Source organism: Pelophylax lessonae (assembly GCF_965119305.1).
Source record: "Pelophylax lessonae genome assembly, chromosome: 12".
In the NCBI taxonomy this organism is placed as follows: Eukaryota; Metazoa; Chordata; class Amphibia; order Anura; family Ranidae; genus Pelophylax; species Pelophylax lessonae.
In genome coordinates, this window is record NC_138779.1 from 185,001,366 (window position 1) to 185,022,455 (window position 21,090).

At 42.7% G+C, this 21,090-nt stretch overlaps 1 protein-coding gene across 1 annotated transcript; it reads right to left on the reverse strand.

The window, feature by feature from the left end:
- Positions 1–3,398: 3,398 nt before the first annotated feature.
- On the reverse strand, positions 3,399–18,939 carry LOC309568554 (trypsin-like). Its single transcript, XM_082274255.1, has 5 exons — positions 18,845–18,939; positions 16,708–16,870; positions 13,953–14,212; positions 8,606–8,742; positions 3,399–3,595 (listed from the first exon to the last, which is right to left on the reverse strand). The coding sequence occupies exons 1-5, from the start codon at positions 18,882–18,884 to the stop codon at positions 3,446–3,448; spliced, it is 750 nt and encodes a 249-aa protein (XP_082130381.1). The 5' UTR covers positions 18,885–18,939; the 3' UTR covers positions 3,399–3,445.
- Positions 18,940–21,090: the final 2,151 nt, after the last annotated feature.

Consider the following 21,090-nt stretch of genomic DNA (forward strand, 5'->3'; position numbering starts at 1 on the left):
TTGTGGGGGTCTGCGGGCAGGGGGCTCATCAGAATTTGAAAGCCCCCTTTAACAAGGGGGCCCCCCAGATCCCGGACCCCCTCCCTATGTGAATGGGTATGGGGTACACTGTACCCCTACCCTTTCACCCCATAAAAGGAATTGTGTGTAAATAACGACAGGAGATGTTTTGAAAAGTTTATTAAAAATCTTCATCCGGTCTTCTCCGCTCTTCTGCCCTCCGCTCTTCTGCCCTTCTGCCCCATCTCACCCCTCTTATATGCTCTTGCGGTGGAGCCACTGGCGATTGCTATACGAAGCCATCCTGACATACGCGGCCTGCGCTGTGGGCCCTGTGAGGAGCAGATAGGCCTCTACGCTGATGATATGATCCTCTATTTGGCGGACTCCAGCCCCTCTTTGTTAGTGGTTTGTGACTCATTACACAATTCGGTAAATTCTCTGGCCTCACGGTTAATTGGGACAAGTCCCAGATCCTTCCCATTGACGTCTTTCCTCCCTCAGCGGACCAGGCTACACTTCCATTGTCCCGTGTTGCCTCCTTCAAACACCTGGGGGTGCAGGTCTCCCCTTCCATCTCGGACCACGTCTCCCTCAATGTTGAACCACTATACAATCTGATCAAACTAAAAATACAATCCTGGGTGTGTCTGCCCATGGGGGTCATGGGCAGGGTGAGCAGAATTAAAATGGTTCTCCTTCCCAGGATTCTGTATACACTGTGGCACTCCCCTGTCTATATTCCGTACAGGTATTTCATGGTACTTGACAAGTTGCTCTGCACGTTTGTATGGGGCACTAGTAGACATAAGCCAGCGTGGAGACATACCCAGAAACCTACTAAGCTAGGCGGCTTAGCAGTTCCTGACTTTGCAGTCTATTACCTTGCGGCTTAATTGTCGCATCTTTTCCATAACGACAAGCAAGACTGGCATAGATACTTGGCCCTGGTTTGCCTGCCCACGAGTGTTCAGCTCCCCCACCCGTTCTGTTAAATCCTGCGGGGAGTGAGTAGTTCCCCCACACCTCTAGATCGCGGTATCTGCTTTCATCACAGCAGGCTTTGGGACCTGGTGCTCTCGAGAACGGAAGGCCCTGACTTTCACACTATGAGTATGACCCCTCTGTGGTTCAATAGTAATCTCCCACCCTGAACTTTTGCATTATCCTGGCCCAGGGTTGTGGCTATCAAAGGGAATATACATACTCTCGCATTTGGTACTTGACAGTGCCTTCAAAACCTTCGCTCATCTCCAGGAGGAGTACCATCTCCCTGATTCTATGCTATTCCACTACTTTCAGGTTAGACACGCACTTCGCGCACAGTTCGCTTGTCATCCACTCCAGCTGTCCTTGTTGGACTTCTTGGAGGTGATCGGGGGGCAGGACCACTGGGGACTCATTTCCACACTTTGACATGAAACATCAGTGACCGCTCTTGCTTATGGTCTCAGGAATGCATGGGAGGAGGATGTAGGGGGGCTGGATGAGGATGACTGGAGTGATGCCCTAGAGCCTTGTACCCAGGTGTCCCCGAAGCTCTCTGATAGGCTGACCCAGGTGTATATTACGCACAGAACATACCTCACTCCTGTGCGTATGGCCAGGATTGACCCGACTAAATCCTCTGTTTGTCCTAGATGCCTCCTGTCCCCTGGTACCTTTGGCCACCTCCTATGGCACTGACCCCCAATACAGGGTTACTGGGCACAGGTGGTCTGGTTTCTCCATGATTATATGGGTTCCCTGGTCACCCTGGACCCAAAGATGTGCCTCTTGGGGATTTTCCCTGATGAGGACTTGGACAAATACATGATTAGGTTCCTTCATGAGTCCCTGTTTACTGCCAGGAAGTTGATTGCCAGCATATGGATCCAGTCTTCCCCTCCTACCTTGGCTGCTTGGATGGCTGACATCAATGCCACTCTCCCTTATAAGAAGGTTATCTATATTAATAGAGGTTGCCGGACACGGTATCACAAGATCTGGGTTGGTGGCTGGAGGCCTAGACTACGTCTACACCTTGAGGCTCCCCTCCATTGCCGAGTTTGCTGATTTTTGTTTTGTTGCCTACATGCTTTTCGTATTTATTTTGTACATATTGCTGGTGCCACCCTCCGTACCCACTCGTTTGTTCCTCATGTTTTTACTTGACACTGTTTGGGTTATAATTTTTTCCCTTGTGGACTATGTATCTTCAACCATGCATACCTGTTGTGCCCTTATACTCATTATTGCTTTTATTGTACGGTGCTTGACTCAATAAAAGTTGCTTGTTAAAAAAAAAAAATATATCATGTGGTCTACAGTTAAGAACGTGAACAAAAACCAAGAAATAAATGAACCAGTGACTAGGAAACGTATAATAGTGATTTGAATCTTTAGTGCGATTATTCCAGCGACTTCAATACAAAATGTATTGTAGTCACTGGCTTGATCACACTGAAGATTCACTACTATATGTTTCCTATTTCCTTATTTTGCAACTATTTTTCATGTCAATAGTTATTGTTTGTGTTTTATTACATCACATAGTTTTATATTTTTACATCATTGAAGATTTATGTTATACTCCTTTCATTCATTCATATTTACTATCATAGCCACACAGCGCAGCACTACTTCACTTCCTTTATCACCCTAAAGTAGCGCAAGTGTTGTATGTCTTGAAGCTTATTTATACGCTGTGAAGCCTATGAAATACCTCCTAAGGTCAGTTAATAACCAACAAAGTCTCAATAAACATAAGTGAAAGCACACATGTATCTAGGCATTAGGTGGGTACCTTCATGTTGTATTTATATCTTTCTGAACAACACGTGTATGTACAGGTTCACAGACTTTAGTTGTATCACCACAACACCTATATGGCTTAGTAAAAATATAACAATCTCCTTGTGTAAAAAAAAAACCTTGGTGGCTTAAAGACTTATTGTGTTTAGGAAAAAGGAGAAGGTGATCCCGTGTAGAGACCCCTAAGACTTTAAAGGTACAACATGTGACACATACACAGAAATGGCTTCGGTAAAATTTTAATTTAAATAATTAGCAAAAACGATCAATGTTAAAAAAGTGGGATTTGCTGGCAAAGCATTGGTCGGCTTTAGCACTAAGGCCCACTTTTTTAACATTAATTGTTTTTACTATTTGTTTAAACAAATTCAAGTTTTACCAAAGCCATTTCTGTGTATGTTTCTCATATTGTGCCTTTAAAGTCCACCTAAACTCATAGGCGTCTCTACATGAGATCACCTTCTCCTTTTTCTTGTCTATTAGGATGTTGGCACACTCCAGGAAGCAGTTTTTTTTCTATATACTTATTGTGTTTAGTTTTGTGCATGAGAGTCCTAAAAACCACAAGCAGTATAGAGCGACACAGAAACTCAGAGATTCTGGGAACAGGCACTATGCTTTATTATACGTTTGTTTCGGTGTAAAATTGGCTTCAGTTTTTCTCTATAATGTTCTTAATCCAATCAAAATAGTTGCAGACCCTGGTGTAGACCCCAGGAGAGTTACGCAGTGCACAGTGTCGACCCCAGGAGACCACTCCATACAGCTTTCCATTGCAGACCAGTGGTCCACCAGAATCCGCCTGTAAAAACAAGAGGTAGATCAGTGCAGGAAAGTACTTAAAGTATTACTAATAATTTAGTTTTGTGTTCACTTGTGTGGGTCAAACCACCGTCCAGCTTCTACAAGTAAATATTCTCCACAGTACTTCAAAACCTAGTTAAAAAAGATATAGATGCTGATATATTTGATTCATTAAACAACCTTTTTTTTATTATTTCCTACTGTATAATTCCATATTTTAAATATAATGCTGGTGTAGAGCTCCTACCAGCTAGGCTGCAAGGAAAATTTTGTTTTTGGCTCCCTCTTTAAGGATCTACCTGTAGAGATTGGGTGTCAGACAGTTCCAAGGACACTGTGAGCAAGAATCTCTTTGGGGACTGAGCATTGGCATATCATCCATGGGTGCAATGTGTGCGGTGCACATGGGCCCCGAGGGGGAGGGGTGGGGTTCACTAAGTTCTTACCCACAGGGTGACCATGGATGAGACAAAGCCGCTCCTGTCAGGTTTGTACAGACACCGCTGCCCACTGGCATGGATTATCCTCCTTCCCTCCCAGCTCTTTCCAGCGCTCCCATTCAGTGTGCTCCCGTGCTACCCACAGAAATCTTACAGGAGAGGAGGCGGAGCTGCTGCTGATAAGTGCTGAGTTGGGAGTGGATGGGAGACTTGGAGCTCATTGGCTGAGATTGAAGATCCTGCCGGGAGTGGTACCAGCAGAGTGCATTCTGCAGGATGTGTGCATTGTGGTAAGTTGGCAGGGTTTTGCAAGTTTTTAGGAGAGATTTGTGTGCAGCGACTTCAGGAAGGGGGTTGAGATGGTAGGAAGGGTCATGAAGGGGGTGAGAGCAATGTCTTCAGGGGGGTGAGAGGCCAGTTCTGGCGCTGTGTGTCTGAAACTAGCTTCAGTTTCTTAGTGCATGCCAGTGGTCTCTACTGTGCTGGAGCAGTGAATTCGGGCTTGTTCACACCATATGCTCAACCCATCTGCAATTCTCTCCTGCACATACCACCCACCGCCATTCACTCCGTACCCCTCTCCTATACATACTACCCACCGCCATACACTCCGTACCCCTCTCCTGCACATATCAGTCACTGCCATACACTCTGTACCCCTCTCCTGCACATACAACCCACCGCCATACACTCCATACCTCTCTCTTGCTCATATCACCCACTGCCATACACCACACACTCCTTCCCTGCATATATCCTTCGCCGCCATACACTCCATATCCCTCTTCCACACATACCACCCACCACTATACACTCCATACCCCTCTCTTGCACATACCACCCGCTGCCATACACCACACACTCCTCCCCTGCACATACCCCTCACCGTCATACACGCCATACCCCTCACCGTCATACACGCCATACCCCTCTCCCGCACATACCACCCACCACCATACACTAAATACCCCTCTTCTGCACATACCATCTGCTGCTATACACTGCGCACTCCTCTCCTGCACATACTATGCACTGCTGTACACTCCGCACTCTTCTCCTGCACATACTACCCTCTGCCGTACACTCTCCACTGTACATTCCCAATTTACTATTAACACATTTTGCACGCAAGTCATGTAAGTCATCTCAGACCCTATTCAACCACATCCCCTTTAGGTCATGCCCAATATTTAGCGTAATTTAAACCACACCCACTTTTTTGGCACCTCATATTTATTTACCCTCAGTTCATAGGGTCCGCTTTTGATCCTGCACACTGATTTCATAATACGCCCCCGGGACTGAGAGTTGCATAGATGCAAAAGGGAGCCAGTTGCTAATAATTGCCATTATGCCATACAGACATACCCACATCCCCAGCTACCTCCTGAAAAGCTACTATTGGGAGCCTAGAGAGAATCCTGTTCTTTTTCTGTTGTCACTGATCGTTTTGGAGTATGCTGTGCCCTAAACCCCTCTCCTGTTAAAGTTTTGAGCACTAATTCCTAAAAAGACACCCCCCACCCCCCGGACTGATTTGAATTGTCGGTGCACTTGGGTGACTGGTGGCTTCTGTGCTATCTAGAGAGAACCTTTCTGTTTCCAGTGGCCTCTTCAGGGGTAAGCACTACGCTTAGGTACTAAATCTTGTAGTTTTATTGTAGCATGACAAGATATAGTCATGGCAGGGACAGAGCTGGTGTGTCAATAGGCATTAAGACTGTTTTCTTGGGTCCAAAAGACCTCTAACACACGTCAAGTAGGCAAACCTGTCAAATCCAAACTGATTATTTAAGGAAGTAAAGATGGTTAGATAGAAAGACATTAATCCTCAGCATCAGTTAATACCACATACAGTATAAGCTTCCAAAATTATAGTGGTGTAGTTGCTTTTTGTACAATGTTTTTTGATATTATAACATAAAACATAGTGGGTACCAATTGAATGGGAAGAGGTCCACATTCCACAAAATATGCTCCCATGGAGCCTGGTCCTGCCAACTCCAGCCTTGCGTAAACAACTGACCATCACTCCGACCTGTCTTTTATTTAAATTGGAATTTACCACTCCCATCTCCTCTAATCCCTGTTGCATGAACCAACAGGTTCTTCTTTATATCTTCTTTAGGTCACCTATAGCTCCCTTCATATAGCTCATTACCTCTAATACTTGCACGTGGCCACCTTTTTTTTGCACACCCATGGAATAAGTTTGAACAGGAATGCCGATCCACCAGACCAGCGAGACATTCTCTCTCTTACAACCATAAATTAACTCTTACAGGGCGTTCTCAGACTTTGCTGCTTTTCCTTGACTTATGGGAGAAAAACCTTAAAGTTACACTTTTCTTGCCTAATGCTTCAGCATTTCTGGACACAAGTTTACACCATTGTTCCGATATTCAAAACTGTACCTCCCCAAAAACTCTGCTATTCTTCCTACTGTACCATAATACATTCTCTCTAAAGACCTGCAATAAATCATTAATAAGATACTTAGTTAACGTGACCAACTCCTGCATCCTGGCTCTGTGGAAATCCCCCTCACCTCCGCTTTGCTCGAGTTGAGGATATCAGGCTCATAGAGAATTTAATACATTCCCTTAAGGGCATGGGCACCAAGTTCAATAATTTGAGTCTGATCGATCCATCTGCTAACCTTTCATACCTAACATCATCTATCTATTTTGGGACCTTCTGATCCCTTCACCAACAACTCTGCCCCTGCCCATTTTGTTCCTCATTTGATACTTAAGAGATGGTGGATATTTTCTGCACAGTGCACCCTCTATCTCCCTATCTATACACCCCCATCCTGTTGTAGCTTCCTCCCTTTTTTTTTTTTTTTTTGAGTCAGTGGCAAAAAGGGATCATACAGCATAGTATATGGAATGAGCAGTGGGGAAAGGGAACGTACAGCATGGTATACACAATGAGACATTGCATATTAGGGAACATACAACAAGACATACAGGATGAAATACTGTATAATATGGAACAATATATTCTGAAATAGGGAATATACAGCAGGGCGGAATAAGGAGCGTACAGATTTGCATATGGAATGAGGATTGTGGTATTAGAAATGTCCAGCATGGCAAATGTGAATAGATACAGGGAATAAATGGCATTACATACAGAACAAGGGGTGTGGAATAGGGAATGTACAGTATGACATTTGCAGTGAGGCACTGTGGAATAAGGAATGCACAGTATTGTATACAGAATAAGGGGGTGCAGAATAGAAAATGTACAGCATTGCATATGAAATGGGGCTCAGTAGCACAGGGAGTATACAGTATGTCATGAGGCGCTGTGAAATATGTACAGGGTTGCTTACTGAATGAGGAATTGCAGAATTGAGAATGCACAGCACTGCAAATGGAATGAGGAGGTATTTAATGGGGAATGTGCATTGTGATATATGAAATAAGGCATTATGGCAAAGGAAACAAACATTACAATGAGTACTTACAAAGCCCCCTAAACATGGTTTACTAAAAAATGACTTACTTCTGCTCAGATGTCCCCATTCTGATCTCTATTAGTAAGTGGGGGGCACTCTAGGAAGTTCTCCCATTCTGCCAGGTACACTGGGCTGCCTGACCTTATTCAGATCTCCATCAGCATGGGTCCTACACAGGAGCTGACAGCTCACCAGAGCATAACTGTCATTTCTTCACAGAAGCTGGCAGAGGAAGTCTTCCACAACTCACTTCCTCTACCTTGCTCTTTATAAGATATAATCAGTCTGAGCTACAGAGGAATTGAGTAGCCTAAGACTTCCTATGCCAGGTTCTATGCTTACACATGACAACAGAAAACAGGTGAGCTAACAAATCCTGTGTGGTACTGTACTTTTGGAGGTATGGAAAGGGCCAGGAGGCATGCAACCCATACTTAACAGTGCTGTGCCAAGGCAACCACCTCTACCCATCCCCCCATCCTTTTTCCTGGCCCAAATTCTACTCTCTTTCCCCAGCTTGGTGGCAGATGCAGTATAAATTACACCTCCACCAATATAGCTTGGGAATGAGTGGGTCACAGATACATAGTGTACCACTCTTGGAAGGAGATTATTTTGCTTTTCCAAGTCCTGCACTTGCCTCGGAAATTGACAGAGAAGAGGGAGGGGATTAAAAGCACAACACTAACAGCTGCTCAAGTGACAGAACGGTGACCAGCAGACGGACAATAAAGTTGGACTAAACTATCCTATTCTTTACAGCCAAGGAAGCTGCCATCTTAGCTTCTGTTTGATCTGCAGTTGCTATGGCTTTGCAATTCAGTTGAAAGCATTAAGCAACTGTGACAGTTATCATTCGCGGCATATCTTCAATATAATTGTTTTGAGAAATAGTTAAATTAATGGATGCAGTTCTGCTTTAAGTTACTCAACTTACCCCTTCTGGTCCTAACCAGGTCCCTCTCTGCCCTGGGCCCCAAAGACATGGCAGTAGTTCTGCCATTGGTCCTATAGCAGTCATATGGTCTGCTGTGGATATGCTCACTATCCTAAACATACCATATTAAGAATATTAATAATTCTATATAGCTTCAATACTTACTGCACATGCGTCTTTGCCACCTTCTAGGAAACCAGCACAAAACATATTTGTAGTGATTGCGTTTGAATAAGAAGATTTACAGCTGGAGTCCGACAAAACAGGAAGATCAAGACACTGTAATTTTGTAGCATATTGCACTAAAAAAAAAAAAAAATGGATGAAGTTTATGTATAATATATTGTTATCAACTATAATGCAGTATAATTTAAGGTACGAGTGATGTTATACACAACACTTTTACATAACCATTTACATTATTCTGGGAGATGATGAGAGCCATTTTTCCTATAAGTAAGCATTTTATTTAAAGTGGAGTTCCAGCTAAAATAGTTTTGTTCAGTTTTGCATAGTGTGAGGGAGGATTACAACCTCGGGCAAACTTGTGGGGTTTGTGTCCCCAAATTTACCCCACAAGTTTTACCCCCCTTGTCCTGGTGACAACATAGATAGGGAAAATATTCTTGCCAATAAGGTAAGGACAGCAATAAAGATCTGACAGAATATACAGTATAACCCTTCCCCCTTTACTAAAATCATAGCAAAAACTATGTCAGAGAAAGGAGATGATTTGCTAAAAATGGAATGCAAAATCTAGTGCAGCTCTGCATTGTAACCAGAAACAGTTCCCGGGTTTTATTGTCAAAGCTTAATTGAACAAGCTGAAGTTAGAAGCTGATTGGCTACCATGCAGAGCTGCACCAGATTTTGTACTCCCAAGTTTTAGTAAATCAACCCCAAAGTGTGAAAAGGACAAAAAATGCTTCAAGGAACCAGAAGAATAAACCAAAGACAGAGGATCTCAAACTTTGTTTCGAAGCCCAACTATTCTTCCAGTTCTCATTTTCCAACTTGGGCTTATTTATGTTAAAAAATCATATAATTTCATGAGGTTATATTTGTTGTTACAAATATATCCATATGCAATCAATCATGGCGGGGAATGGTTGAGGTATCAGTTTTAATGGTAGCTGTCTTAAGGGGCATTATGAATGTTGTGCGTTATTCAAATTCATGGGTTTGCCTTAACTAATGTTATTAATAAGGGAGGAGGACTATTGTACAATTACCGGGAAGCAAGATGGATTTATATGCTACAAGCCTCTATGGCACCAGGCCTCAATGAGGCCATGAGTTTTAAGCCTTATCTGTAGGTTAGATAATTTATTGCACCAGGTCTTATATGTGGTCCTTCTTTCGCTTGTCTTTGCTTTGATTTTCTGTTTTCTTTTTCTTCCCTTCTTTTTGTATGCTTGGGTGAGTTAGGGCTCACCTCTCCCATTTACACATATGTTTACCAGTATAGTCTGCATCTAGAAATCGTGGTCATATCTTTCTTTTATTATTAGCAATATTGTTGTTTTTTTTTATATATATATCCTGTGGCTGGGATTTATGTGGTTTTTCTATATTTGAGATTAAGTATGTTAATATTTGCTATTAAATGTTTGGTGATGTAGTTGGCATATTTTAATACCCCTGAGTGGCTTTCGAGCTTCAACAAATTGATGTATCTGTGGTTGATCGCTGTCTTTTGGGCAGGCATATGCGTTTCATACGCCCATTCCTGAACTACATCTGGGCTATGGCCATTGCTCCGCCTTGGGTGCTTACATTCGTCCCTTCTCCACCCTCCCTCGTGTTATTTGTCAGAGGATTGGTCGGGGTCTCCTATCCAGGGAGACAGGAGTGAGGCCGCGCTGGGTGCCATTTTGCGCATGCACGATGGGTGGATTGCACGCGGCCTCCTAACTCGGTAGTTTCAGGTAGACGCATGGCACCATGGGGACATATAAGGAGTTCCCCAGAAGCTTTCTGTCCCTTTTTCTAAGCAGGCGAAGGTCTGGTTTTGAAGCAGCAGTACATGGGTAAGATGCTCCAGCTGTTTTTGACCTAGGTTGAAAAATGAGGGATGATATATGAACCACTAATACAGCTCTGATGTGTTTTTGTTTTTTTTTTAGTTGGTGGATTCCTATAAGAACCAATCATAGGGCCCCACTGAGACAGAGGGGTGGATGTCCCCACTGCCTGAATAGGATTTAGAGCATTGGACCAACTGTCTAATGTCCTGGAGCTATTGCATAAGGACTGTCCTTTATGTTACACATTAAGACTATGTCTGTTGGGCAAAGACACATTCAATGTGCAATATACACTCTAATGATATATAATACAAGACATATAATGCACAGTATTGTTATGCTCCTTTGGAGCATCATTTTACAAAATAAAAAAAAAAAAATATATATATATATATTTTGGTAATGGTACCTCTGTAGGTGGGATATCTTATGATGCAAAAAGTGGTCACCGCCTCCCCCTATAACTGGTCTTAGTGGTAAGGAGCACTGGAAGGGCGGACGCAGATCAGAAAAACGAAGAGATTTCCAGTCACAACTTACCAACCACCCAGCGACCATCCGAATTGACCTGTCTAACACTATGCGTTAAAAACAGGGGTTTGGTTGCACACATTTGCAAATACATGCGTAAGCTGCAGGCCCCGACAAGGCACCCTGTGATCTGCAGTCCCTAACTCTACAATTTAAAGAGTCTCTACAATGAGAGCCCATGCATTTAATGGGATAGATGGAGGACAGGTGACTAGAGGGAGCCCACCCCTCCTTAAAGGCACAGGGTCACACTGAACACCCAGCACATCGCGCAATGGCGGCAAAGGTGTCAGTGCGTTGCCTGGCTCAATATAGTTATCAATAATGCAAAAAGTGGTCACCGCCTCCACTGATAACTGGTCTTAGTGGTAAGGAGCATTGGAAGGGCGGACGCAGATCAAAAAAAATCTTATGATCCCTGTGTCCACCCAAAACACATGCATATGATGACCTTAGCGGATCCAATTGATTTTGCTGTAAGTTCTCTCTGGGGATTGTCAACTTACTGACATATTATATACTGAACATGTGCTTGTATTTAAATAAATCATGCAACTGCATTTATGTATATATCTAATCTATGTTTATTGTGTTTAGCAGAATATGATTTCCTCCTATATTTGTCCCAAGGAAGCTATGCATTAACGCAAAATACGTTGATCTGCAGAGGCGACCCTATATACAGATATCCTCTTTAGGTATTGCAACCCAGGATGTATTATCTAGGGAGGTGCTGTATAAGAGTCACATTCTGTATCCATATGCTTTGTCAATGATTTTTAATATTTGCTTTGTTGCATCTCTGAATGTCCTGTTTTACATCCTGTTTTATCAATATGTGTATAAATAAAATATTTTGATACTTTTATACAAAAAATTGAATTGGTCTCATGCTAATGCCAGTAACGTCCACCTGTTGCAAGACTGGGTCCTGCGTTTTTCTGTCTTTATTGTATAATTAATTTTTTAAATGACCTCGTTATGAGGGGTAAGACTTTTTATATAGTGGATTGAGGTGGTTTTGGTGGTTTGCTTTAGAGCAAAATTTAGTTTTGTGCTGTGGTGTGCCCTTTGGTGATTCCCTCTCCTTACCAAGCCTGGCATTGCAGAACATTAAGGGTTAAGTAACGGATAGACTTTGGGGCAACATATCAGTTTCAAGTCAGTCAAATTATAAATACTTGTCTTCCCTCCAAGTCCAGTGCAAAATCTGCAACAAGCATTGTGACATAATGCATATAAGATCTTATTTTACACTTAGTTATTTTAAAAAGTATATTCCTATAATGCATGAAAGAGGTGCAGAGTTTTGGAAGCAAAGCAGCAGCAGCTGCTCTAGTTTGGACAAACCCTCCACAAGTTCAGTAATAAATCAGTAAGTAAATTCAATCAGTGCTCATGTGCATGCATTATTACAATAGGAACGGATTTATACTTTATGCTTTTTGGATTGTTTGGGAACTTTAAGCATTTTTGTGTGTGCTGTTTGAATTTACCCATCGACATAGAATTATTTTCCTTGCTAATATATATCTAAATCCAATAAATACCAGCTTACCAGTCCTTAGATGCTGCATTTCTTTCAGGCTAATGACATTTTCTGCAAATGCAGAACAATACCTGTAGATTTAATCAGAAATGTGGTGCTTTTTCAGCTTTCTTCTGTATACTCCCAAACAGGTCTTTGTAGTCCAAATCAAAGTGCAGCCTAGGGTGACAACGCTGCTCCTCTCTAGGTGCAGTATAGTATGTGAATGTTTCACCCTAGGACAGATGTGTACTAAAGCGGAGTTCCGGGCACAAAATCGGTATTTTTTTTTTGTGCCCCTCCGCTAGCTACACATAACCTGAAAAGGAATTGGATAGTTATATTTTTTTTTTTTTGTACACTCACCTTGTAATCGAAGATCGTAAATACTCACCTCAGGGTATTTCCTCCTCCAGCGCCGAGGCTCACCCCGTAACTTCCTGCCTCGCGATGATTCCTGGGAGCTGAACGTCATCGCTCCCAGGAATCAATGCGACGGCACCGGCCCCGCACGTCACTTCCGGGCGACGCCGCATTCCCCTGCTAAACAGCTTCTGGGCATGCCCAGAAGCTGTTTAGGAATGCGGCGCCGCACCGGAAGTGACGAGAGGGGCCGGTGCGGCGCATTCTGGGAGAAGAAGACGCAGAAGAAGACACCGAAGAGGACCGCGCCGGCTTCAGCTGCCCACAAGAGAGATGGAAACGCTGTGGAAGAAATTTTCAAAGTAAGTATTTCTTCTTGCAGGTAAGTGCGAACCGGGACAGATCAGAGGCTAGCCATTGTGGTATGTGCTAGCCCTGACTGTCCTGGGGGTATGTTCATCAAAAAATTAGATCTGTGCCCGGAACTCCGCTTTAACAGCAAAATTGCCAGATAAAAATTAAGGAAAGAAAAACTGAAAAAAGAAAATCATTGCAGGCAACACATCTGAGGACTGGTAAGCTGCAATACTGTATGTTACTTTGTTTTTGGGTTTAGATATTCTTTAAGATAATCCAAACCTGCTGAATGGACAGTAAAGGAGCAGCAGCACACTGAGGAGGCAGGGCCAGGTCAAGGGGTGGGCAGGAGGGGTGGCTGCCCTGGGGGCAATGGTTGATTGCAGGGATGGGGACACCATGACCCTAACCCTAAGGGAAAGGGGGGCACAGTTTGGCATCTTTGCCCTGGGAGCTGGATGATCTTGTCCCGGCACTGCACTGAGGAGTCATCATTCTGCTTTTTCCTCCTTTCAGTATGTTTGTAGTCAGTGCATGAAGTCAGTACAGAAATATAGCCTCGCCCTTCCTCTCCCAGTCTGCTGCCGTGCACGTTATACGGATCTGATATTAAAATAGGTCCTTGCATTAACTGTAATTGATGCTTTTTACTGAATAACGATCATATTTAAACCAATTATTTATAAAGCCCAGAAAATGAACTTACCTCCAATGATTTTCATGTTTCCCCAGCCTGACACCAGGCACTGACTTCCTGCCGTTGGACAGGAAGTGGCTATTGTGATGGGTTGGACGTACTGATTGAACTGGGCAGGCTTAGCTAGTTTGACCAGCATGAAATCATGATCGAAGGATTCTTCATCATAGAGGGGGTGATTTATAACCTTTTCCACCTGGATACGCTGTTCCGTTCCCTCTTGTTTAGTAACATCGTGTTCCCCAAGGTGAGCAATTAGGGTTTTGGGCCTGTATAAGTTGGATATAAGAATAAAGAGGAGCTGTAGATATTAAAATGTATTCATTAAAGGTGACTACAGATAATGTACAAAATGAAGAGGATTTCTATAAATACAGTTAATGGCTAAACAATAACTTTGCGGAACTTTGGATATTAAATAAGAAGGTGTAGAGTGTGCGACTGTGTATTGCTACCTTAGATTTTTTCTGGTAGCACGAAAACCATGGTACTCTAGGCCACTATGCATTGGCTATAAAAATGCCCCTTTGAACACCACCCACTAAATATTCTTCTTTTGATAGTAAATAAAAACTTTATTTATTTATAAACTCTTAGATTGTAATTCCTAAGGAGCAGGGCCCTCTGATTCCTACTGTAAAGCGTATTGTAGTTGCACTGTCTAACCTCAAGTTGTAAAGCGTAAGAGTAAACTGTCGGTGCTATATAAATCCTGTATAATAATAATAATACTAATAACTTGTTTCCTATCATTATACTCTATCCTGTTTTCAGTATTGGATGACTTTGTGGCTACTGCAACCACTGACAAGCATCATAAATATAATATACAGGCATAAAAAACAGGTGCACTCTTTAAAAAGTCTTAAATATGAATAAAACTCCCCATGAGTCCACTAGCGGCGCTCAAAGTGCATATTATACATACACTGATAATGCATGTGAATAAATACAATCATTAGAGTGAGTGAAACACTATTATTTCTAAATGTGATCCAGATGACAACTGTCCAAATGAAAGTCCATTGAAGTGCAGCACAACCACATGCAGGTAACAGGATTCATGACCTCCAACTCACCACAGTGCACGCCCAAATGGAAATGCACTTACTCAAATAAAAGCCTGTAGTATCAATCACTGCAAGGTCCTCAAAAACCAGAGTCAGTGTGGCATCCTCTCCAACAGACATATGGACTGCTTCACCACTCACAGGACGTACATGCAAAAATAAATGTCACAAGCACATAGCGTAACCCCGTTTTTATTTTCAAAGATAAAAGCATCACACAAAGCTCCTAGGAATTACACTCACATGCTTAAGTAATGTAACAAACGTTGTGACAAATAGTATTCAGACAAGGTGGATGACACCCGGAAGTCATCCGCCTTGGTACCCGGCGGTCTGCAACGAACGGTGTTGGACGATCGACAGTGCGGTAACTTCTGAATACTATTTGTCACAACGTTTGTTACATTACTTAAGCATGTGAGTGTAATTGCTAGGAGCTTTGTGTGATGCTTTTATCTTTGAAAATAAAAACGGGGTTACGCTATGTGCTTGTGACATTTATTTTTGCATGTACGTCCTGTGAGTGGTGAAGCAGTCCATATGTCTGTTGGAGAGGATGCCACACTGACTCTGGTTTTTGAGGACCTTGCAGTGATTGATACTACAGGCTTTTATTTGAGCTACTGTCGGTAAGTGCATTTCCATTTGGGCGTGCACTGTGGTGAGTTGGAGGTCTTAAATCCTGTTACCTGCATGTGGTTGTGCTGCACTTCAATGGACTTTCATTTGGACAGTTGTCATCTGGATCACATTTAGAAATAATAGTGTTTCACTCACTAATGATTGTATTTATTCACATACTTTATCAGTGTATGTATAATATGCACTTTGAGCGCCGCTAGTGGACTCATGGGGAGTTTTATTCATATTTAAGACTTTTTAAAGAGTGCACCTGTTTTTTATGCTTGTACATTTTATAGTGCCAGCTAATAATTTCAGAGCACAGCTGGATGTGCCCTTTTATTGTATAAAGTAGTTTTGGAGCGCTGGGTGAGCAGGATATTTATTCTACTCTTATGCCCCATACACACGTGCAGATTATCTGCAGACTTACCAAAACCATATAATATGAGGTCAAACCTAAACACTTTCAATTTGTATGCAATCCGGCAGGCCCTTGCACTACATAGAAAAGGTAAGTCTGCAGATAATCTGCACGTGTGTATGGGGCATTAGTGATACATAATATACAGGCAATATAATAAAGCATAGACAAAAAATGGCAGCTGGGTCTGTGGGCATAGCACTACATCTGAATGAATTCATTATTTTTTAATGATTTGAAAATGTAAACTATGTGAATAAAAGTCGGCCATTGTAAGCAACCCTGCCAGTCCTAAATGGATTGTTCAAACTTATCTAGCTTCCACTTTTTCTAGCTCGCTTGATCTGTTAAAGAAGAAGAATAATGGAATTTTGTGCAGGATCAATGGGTAATAAAACTGTGTTACAGCAGTGGTAATGTTAATAATAGACTGCATCAAATATATCATTTTTTTCATTTTGCCCATAGCTACGCTTTTAGGGAAAGCAACTGATTATTCAGACAGTTACAGATCCCCTTTTTATGTCTGACATAAGATTCTCTGATCCTATTCAGGGACCCAGACCATTTCAGCTCTAGGCCACTGGCTTGATCTATATTCTGTATTGCCAATTACTACCAATCTACAAAGAAGAATCCCAAAACTTACGGCTGATAGCAATGAGCTGCAGATATGATCCACTGTGATGAAATTAGGGATCCACCACACCATTGTCCTCCATTGTAGCTGAGGTAAACCTGCCAAGGTTGGGAATGGCGGGCACATTCGTAGCCATTAATAATCTTATCGTCGTCATACTGAGGAGCAGCAGCTGCAAAGGAATCAAAAAGAGTTTATTTACAAATACTTAGTGGAACAGAGACCCAAAATGTTAAACTTTACTCCCATTTGCCAAAAGTATTTACCTTCTTTTTGCTCCCCCGCTGCTATGTTCTGCCAACAAGGGCAAACAAAATACTTCCTGGTACTTGGAATATGAATGCTCATGCATACTGACTCTGTGTGCCAGCGCTGTGCAAATCACCAAGCACTGGACCTGTCTCACCGGGAGAGTCCATAACCTTGGGCAAGGCCACTGATAGTGGGGGACCACCAGTCCTCCTGTAGGGGGCCCGGGCATATGGGGGCCCCAACAGCACGGGGAATTAGTGCGCCTGGGCGGAGGGGCAATTACTGAAGGAAGCCTTGTGTGGCTCTCTGCAGCAGCTGAAAGCCAGTTTCTCCCCCTCCTGCCAGCTTTCACCTGCTGCAGGGAGAGACAGACACAGGACATCATTCCTGTAATTGCTTCTCTGACACTGATCCTTCTCCCTGTTCTGCCTGCTTCTTACCCCCCCCCCCCAACTTTCTGTGTGTCCCCCTTTCACTGTGCCCCCCCCCCTACCGCAACGCTGCAGCCTTCCCTGTCCTGTAAAAAAAAAAACAAATTGTAAAAAAATAATAATTAAATATTGTAATACAAATAAAAAAAATGCAAAATGAAATAATTGTAAACATTTTTAACATTAAAAAAAATATATAAATGCTTTTTTTTTTATGTAAAAAAACTATTTAAAAGTGTTTTTATTGAAAATAATATCTTGCCAGGTTGGCTGTATGGGGCCCCATAATTTCTAACAGCAGCCTTGACCTTGGGTCACCTACACCTTGAAATGACTAGGTGCAGGGCAGCTCTTCTTTTTTCCAGCAGCTGTTTGGTATGAAGAGGGAGTAAAAGAAAGGTCAGTATGTGCTTCTGGAGGGAAGGAGAGGGAGGCTGCTGATTAAAATGCACCCTTTACTTTGCTCTGAGACTGCTTTTTTGAGAATGCAGTATCACAGTAGACATCATCATCCAACCTCTTGCATGAAAATGGAAAATTGTATCATACTTACCGTAATTTTTCTTTCCTGGTGCCTATCCATGGCAGCATACCTGTGATAGAGCTCCGCCTCTTCTCCGTCTTCAGGACTAGTGAATAGCATAAAAGAAAGACGCCCCCTATTCCCAGCATTCTCCTGTAATATAGAATACCGAGGGAGGGAGCGTATGCTGCCATGGATAGGCACCAGGAAAGGAAAATTACGGTAAGTATGATACAATTTTCCATTTTCCTGGTGCCTCCATGGCAGCATACCTGTGATAAATAACTAGCATAACAAGGGTGGGTAATGCCAAATAAGTAAATTTTTAATTGGAAAAAGACATTGCTGATTGAATTGCTCTTCTTCCAAACTCAACGGTTGTGAGTGATCCAGGGTCGATACGGTAGTGTCTGAAGAACGTGTGTTGAGAAGAATGCTGGGAATAGGGGGCGTCTTTCTTTTATGCTATTCACTAGTCCTGAAGACGGAGTAGAGGCGGAGCTCTATCACAGGTATGCTGCCATGGAGGCACCAGGAAAACCAGATGTCTGTGTCCCAACAAGCAGATTCACCTTCCCTTCCTGTCTCAGCGATGCAACAGAAAGTGAGGGGAATTCTCCCCAAGTGAGGCAAATTCTGCCTGAGCAGGTGTCCTTTTTTGGAAAACATCCCCTTATCTTTTGTTCTTGTAACAACCTTAAAATGCTGGGTTTCCCAACACTTAATATCTTGGTGGAAATGGTGCCTGGAACAAATAAAGTTGGTGAATCTACCTAGCAGTCACACATACAGTAATACAAACCTATTAGGTTTTTAATCCGTCTGCATTCTATCCAAAACAGAAAAAAATGTTTTGGATATACCTACATTTCAAGACAGTAAAATTCCTGTTTTAAGCTGCAACAGAGATGATATGAGGTGTAATGTGATTAGGTTTTACCTGCAAGCCCCAGGAACATGCATATCCAGATATAAAGCATAGTGGGCTGATGGTAACTCTTCTTCTTTGAGTTGTTGGAATTTTGAAAGGGTCGTTGCCAGCCCTGGACAAGGTTTATAAAGGTCTGCAGAGTGAACAGATTGTCTGTTCTCATGACTCACCCCCAGACACCTGACCATTCCCATATTATCTCCATAGATCGTTCTGCTGATTCTAAGGAAACAGTGACGAAGTATATTTGTCATAGACTTGTTTGGTTCCTATCTATACTTGTATACATAACCTTGGGGAAATTTTTTTAAGTCTGGTAGAGAGCTTAGTGGTTGCCATCATCCCCAAAATAGTGTACAAACAAGACTAAACCCCTAAATTATGGGACTTTTAGGGCGACCAGAAAAACAAAAAGTCAAGAACATGTGAACAGTATTATCAAAAGTTTATACAATTTTTATTGATACAAAATAAATTAAAGCATTATTCAAAAACATTTACAACCATAAACAATACACAGTTTTAATAATGCTTTAATGATAATAACATTGTACAAACTTTTTTTATAATACTTTTCACCTTTTTTAATTTTAGTTTTTTCTGGTTGCCCTAAAAGCCCCATAATTGAGGATTTAGTATTGTTTGCAGAATACAGTATTTAGTGAAGCAAAGTTAAACCTGGAGCACTATCCAGTACATCTAAAATCACTTGCAGGCACCTCATAGGACTGCTGTTGCCTGGAAAAGCCTGGAAAAGCCAAGGTTCTCATGTAGTATTGAAGGATGCCATAGCACAAACTCTAAAAACAATGCTAGGCTTGCAAGTGTGCTATTGACTTTAATTCCAAAGATGACAACATGACCAGAGTGTGTAATGGGGGGGGGGGGGGGGGCGATAAAAAGCGTATCTAGGGAATGGTCTGGAGTAGAGTTGAGCGGACACCTGGATGTCCGTGCTCGGCAGGTTCGGCTGAACTTGAAAAAAAAGTCCGGGTCCGTGTCCCGTACTTTTTCCGAACTTTACCCAGACACCGAACCCCATTGAAGTCAATGGGGACCCGAACTTTCAGGCACTAAAATGGCTCTAAAACACCAATGGAAAGGGCTTGAGTGCTGCAAATGGCAGCAAAACGTAGTTAAGACCATGGCAAGTGCTCTGCAAACAAATGTGGATAGGGAAATAACTTAAAACAACAAAAGAAACAGAAAAATAAAACAATTTTCTTCATCTGTGAAGGACTAGGCCCATATGGAGTAGGAGGGAGGTTGAGGTGGTGGTGGATGTGGCGGTGTAGGTGGAAGAGGCGGTGGAGGAGGGCAAGGTAGCCAACACTGCTTTTTTTCAGTCATTTTAAATGAGGGTACACCCCAAAAGAGTGAGAAAGATCAAAAATAGAACAATGGCTGGGTAAGGTCGGTATCCATCTCTATTCTGCACAAGGTACGGAAAACGAAAAAATGGCCGAAGTGGCCGAAGAGGAGAGTGAATTTCCAGTGCAGATGCCTTTGGCAGTGCAGATGCCATCTGACAGGCTATACCTAGCTTCTATGCAAGGGGCGGCTCACACAGATAAAAGGTGAAGTTCTTTCTGTGTCATGAGGAATTCGCAGCAGAGGGCAATGATCAGACGGCCCGTCAAGCCCCAAACCAGAGAAATGGTCTAGTACTTTCCTTTCCACTGTAGATGTTTCCTGTGTCCTGTTACTGAGCCACTCTAACTGGGAACATACCCTTACTTGCCAGATTTGTGGTGTCTTCTACATGCACATTGAATCTGCTAGGAGCTGATGTGCTGTCCAGACTACAGGCCTTGATCATTTTCACGCCTGAACGAGGACTGCAGCTACATACTCCTCTATCCTTAGAAGACTCATCTGCTTTGTGTTCTCTGCCAATCGTGATGACATTTCATGAAGGGACAACTCCAGGTTCAATACCACAGGACCCGAAGACATCAGTCAGAGTCATAAGAGTACCACCTGTCAAGGTGCAACTGAAACCTGAGGCACTCCTACCCAGTAAACCACAATACCCTTTGAAGCCAGCTCAATTCATAGCTATTTCAGCATAGGTCGAGACCCTTTGTCTAATGAAGCTCTGATACCCTGTACTTCTAAATGTAATGCCTCAAGGAGCCTAAAATTCCCCATCCTGATTTGCTAAGGCAATGACATCCATTTGAGACACATGGATCCAACTCCACCCAGAGGTTGTGCTCCTTCAGTATGTGGATGATCTCTTGCTTTGTGCGGGC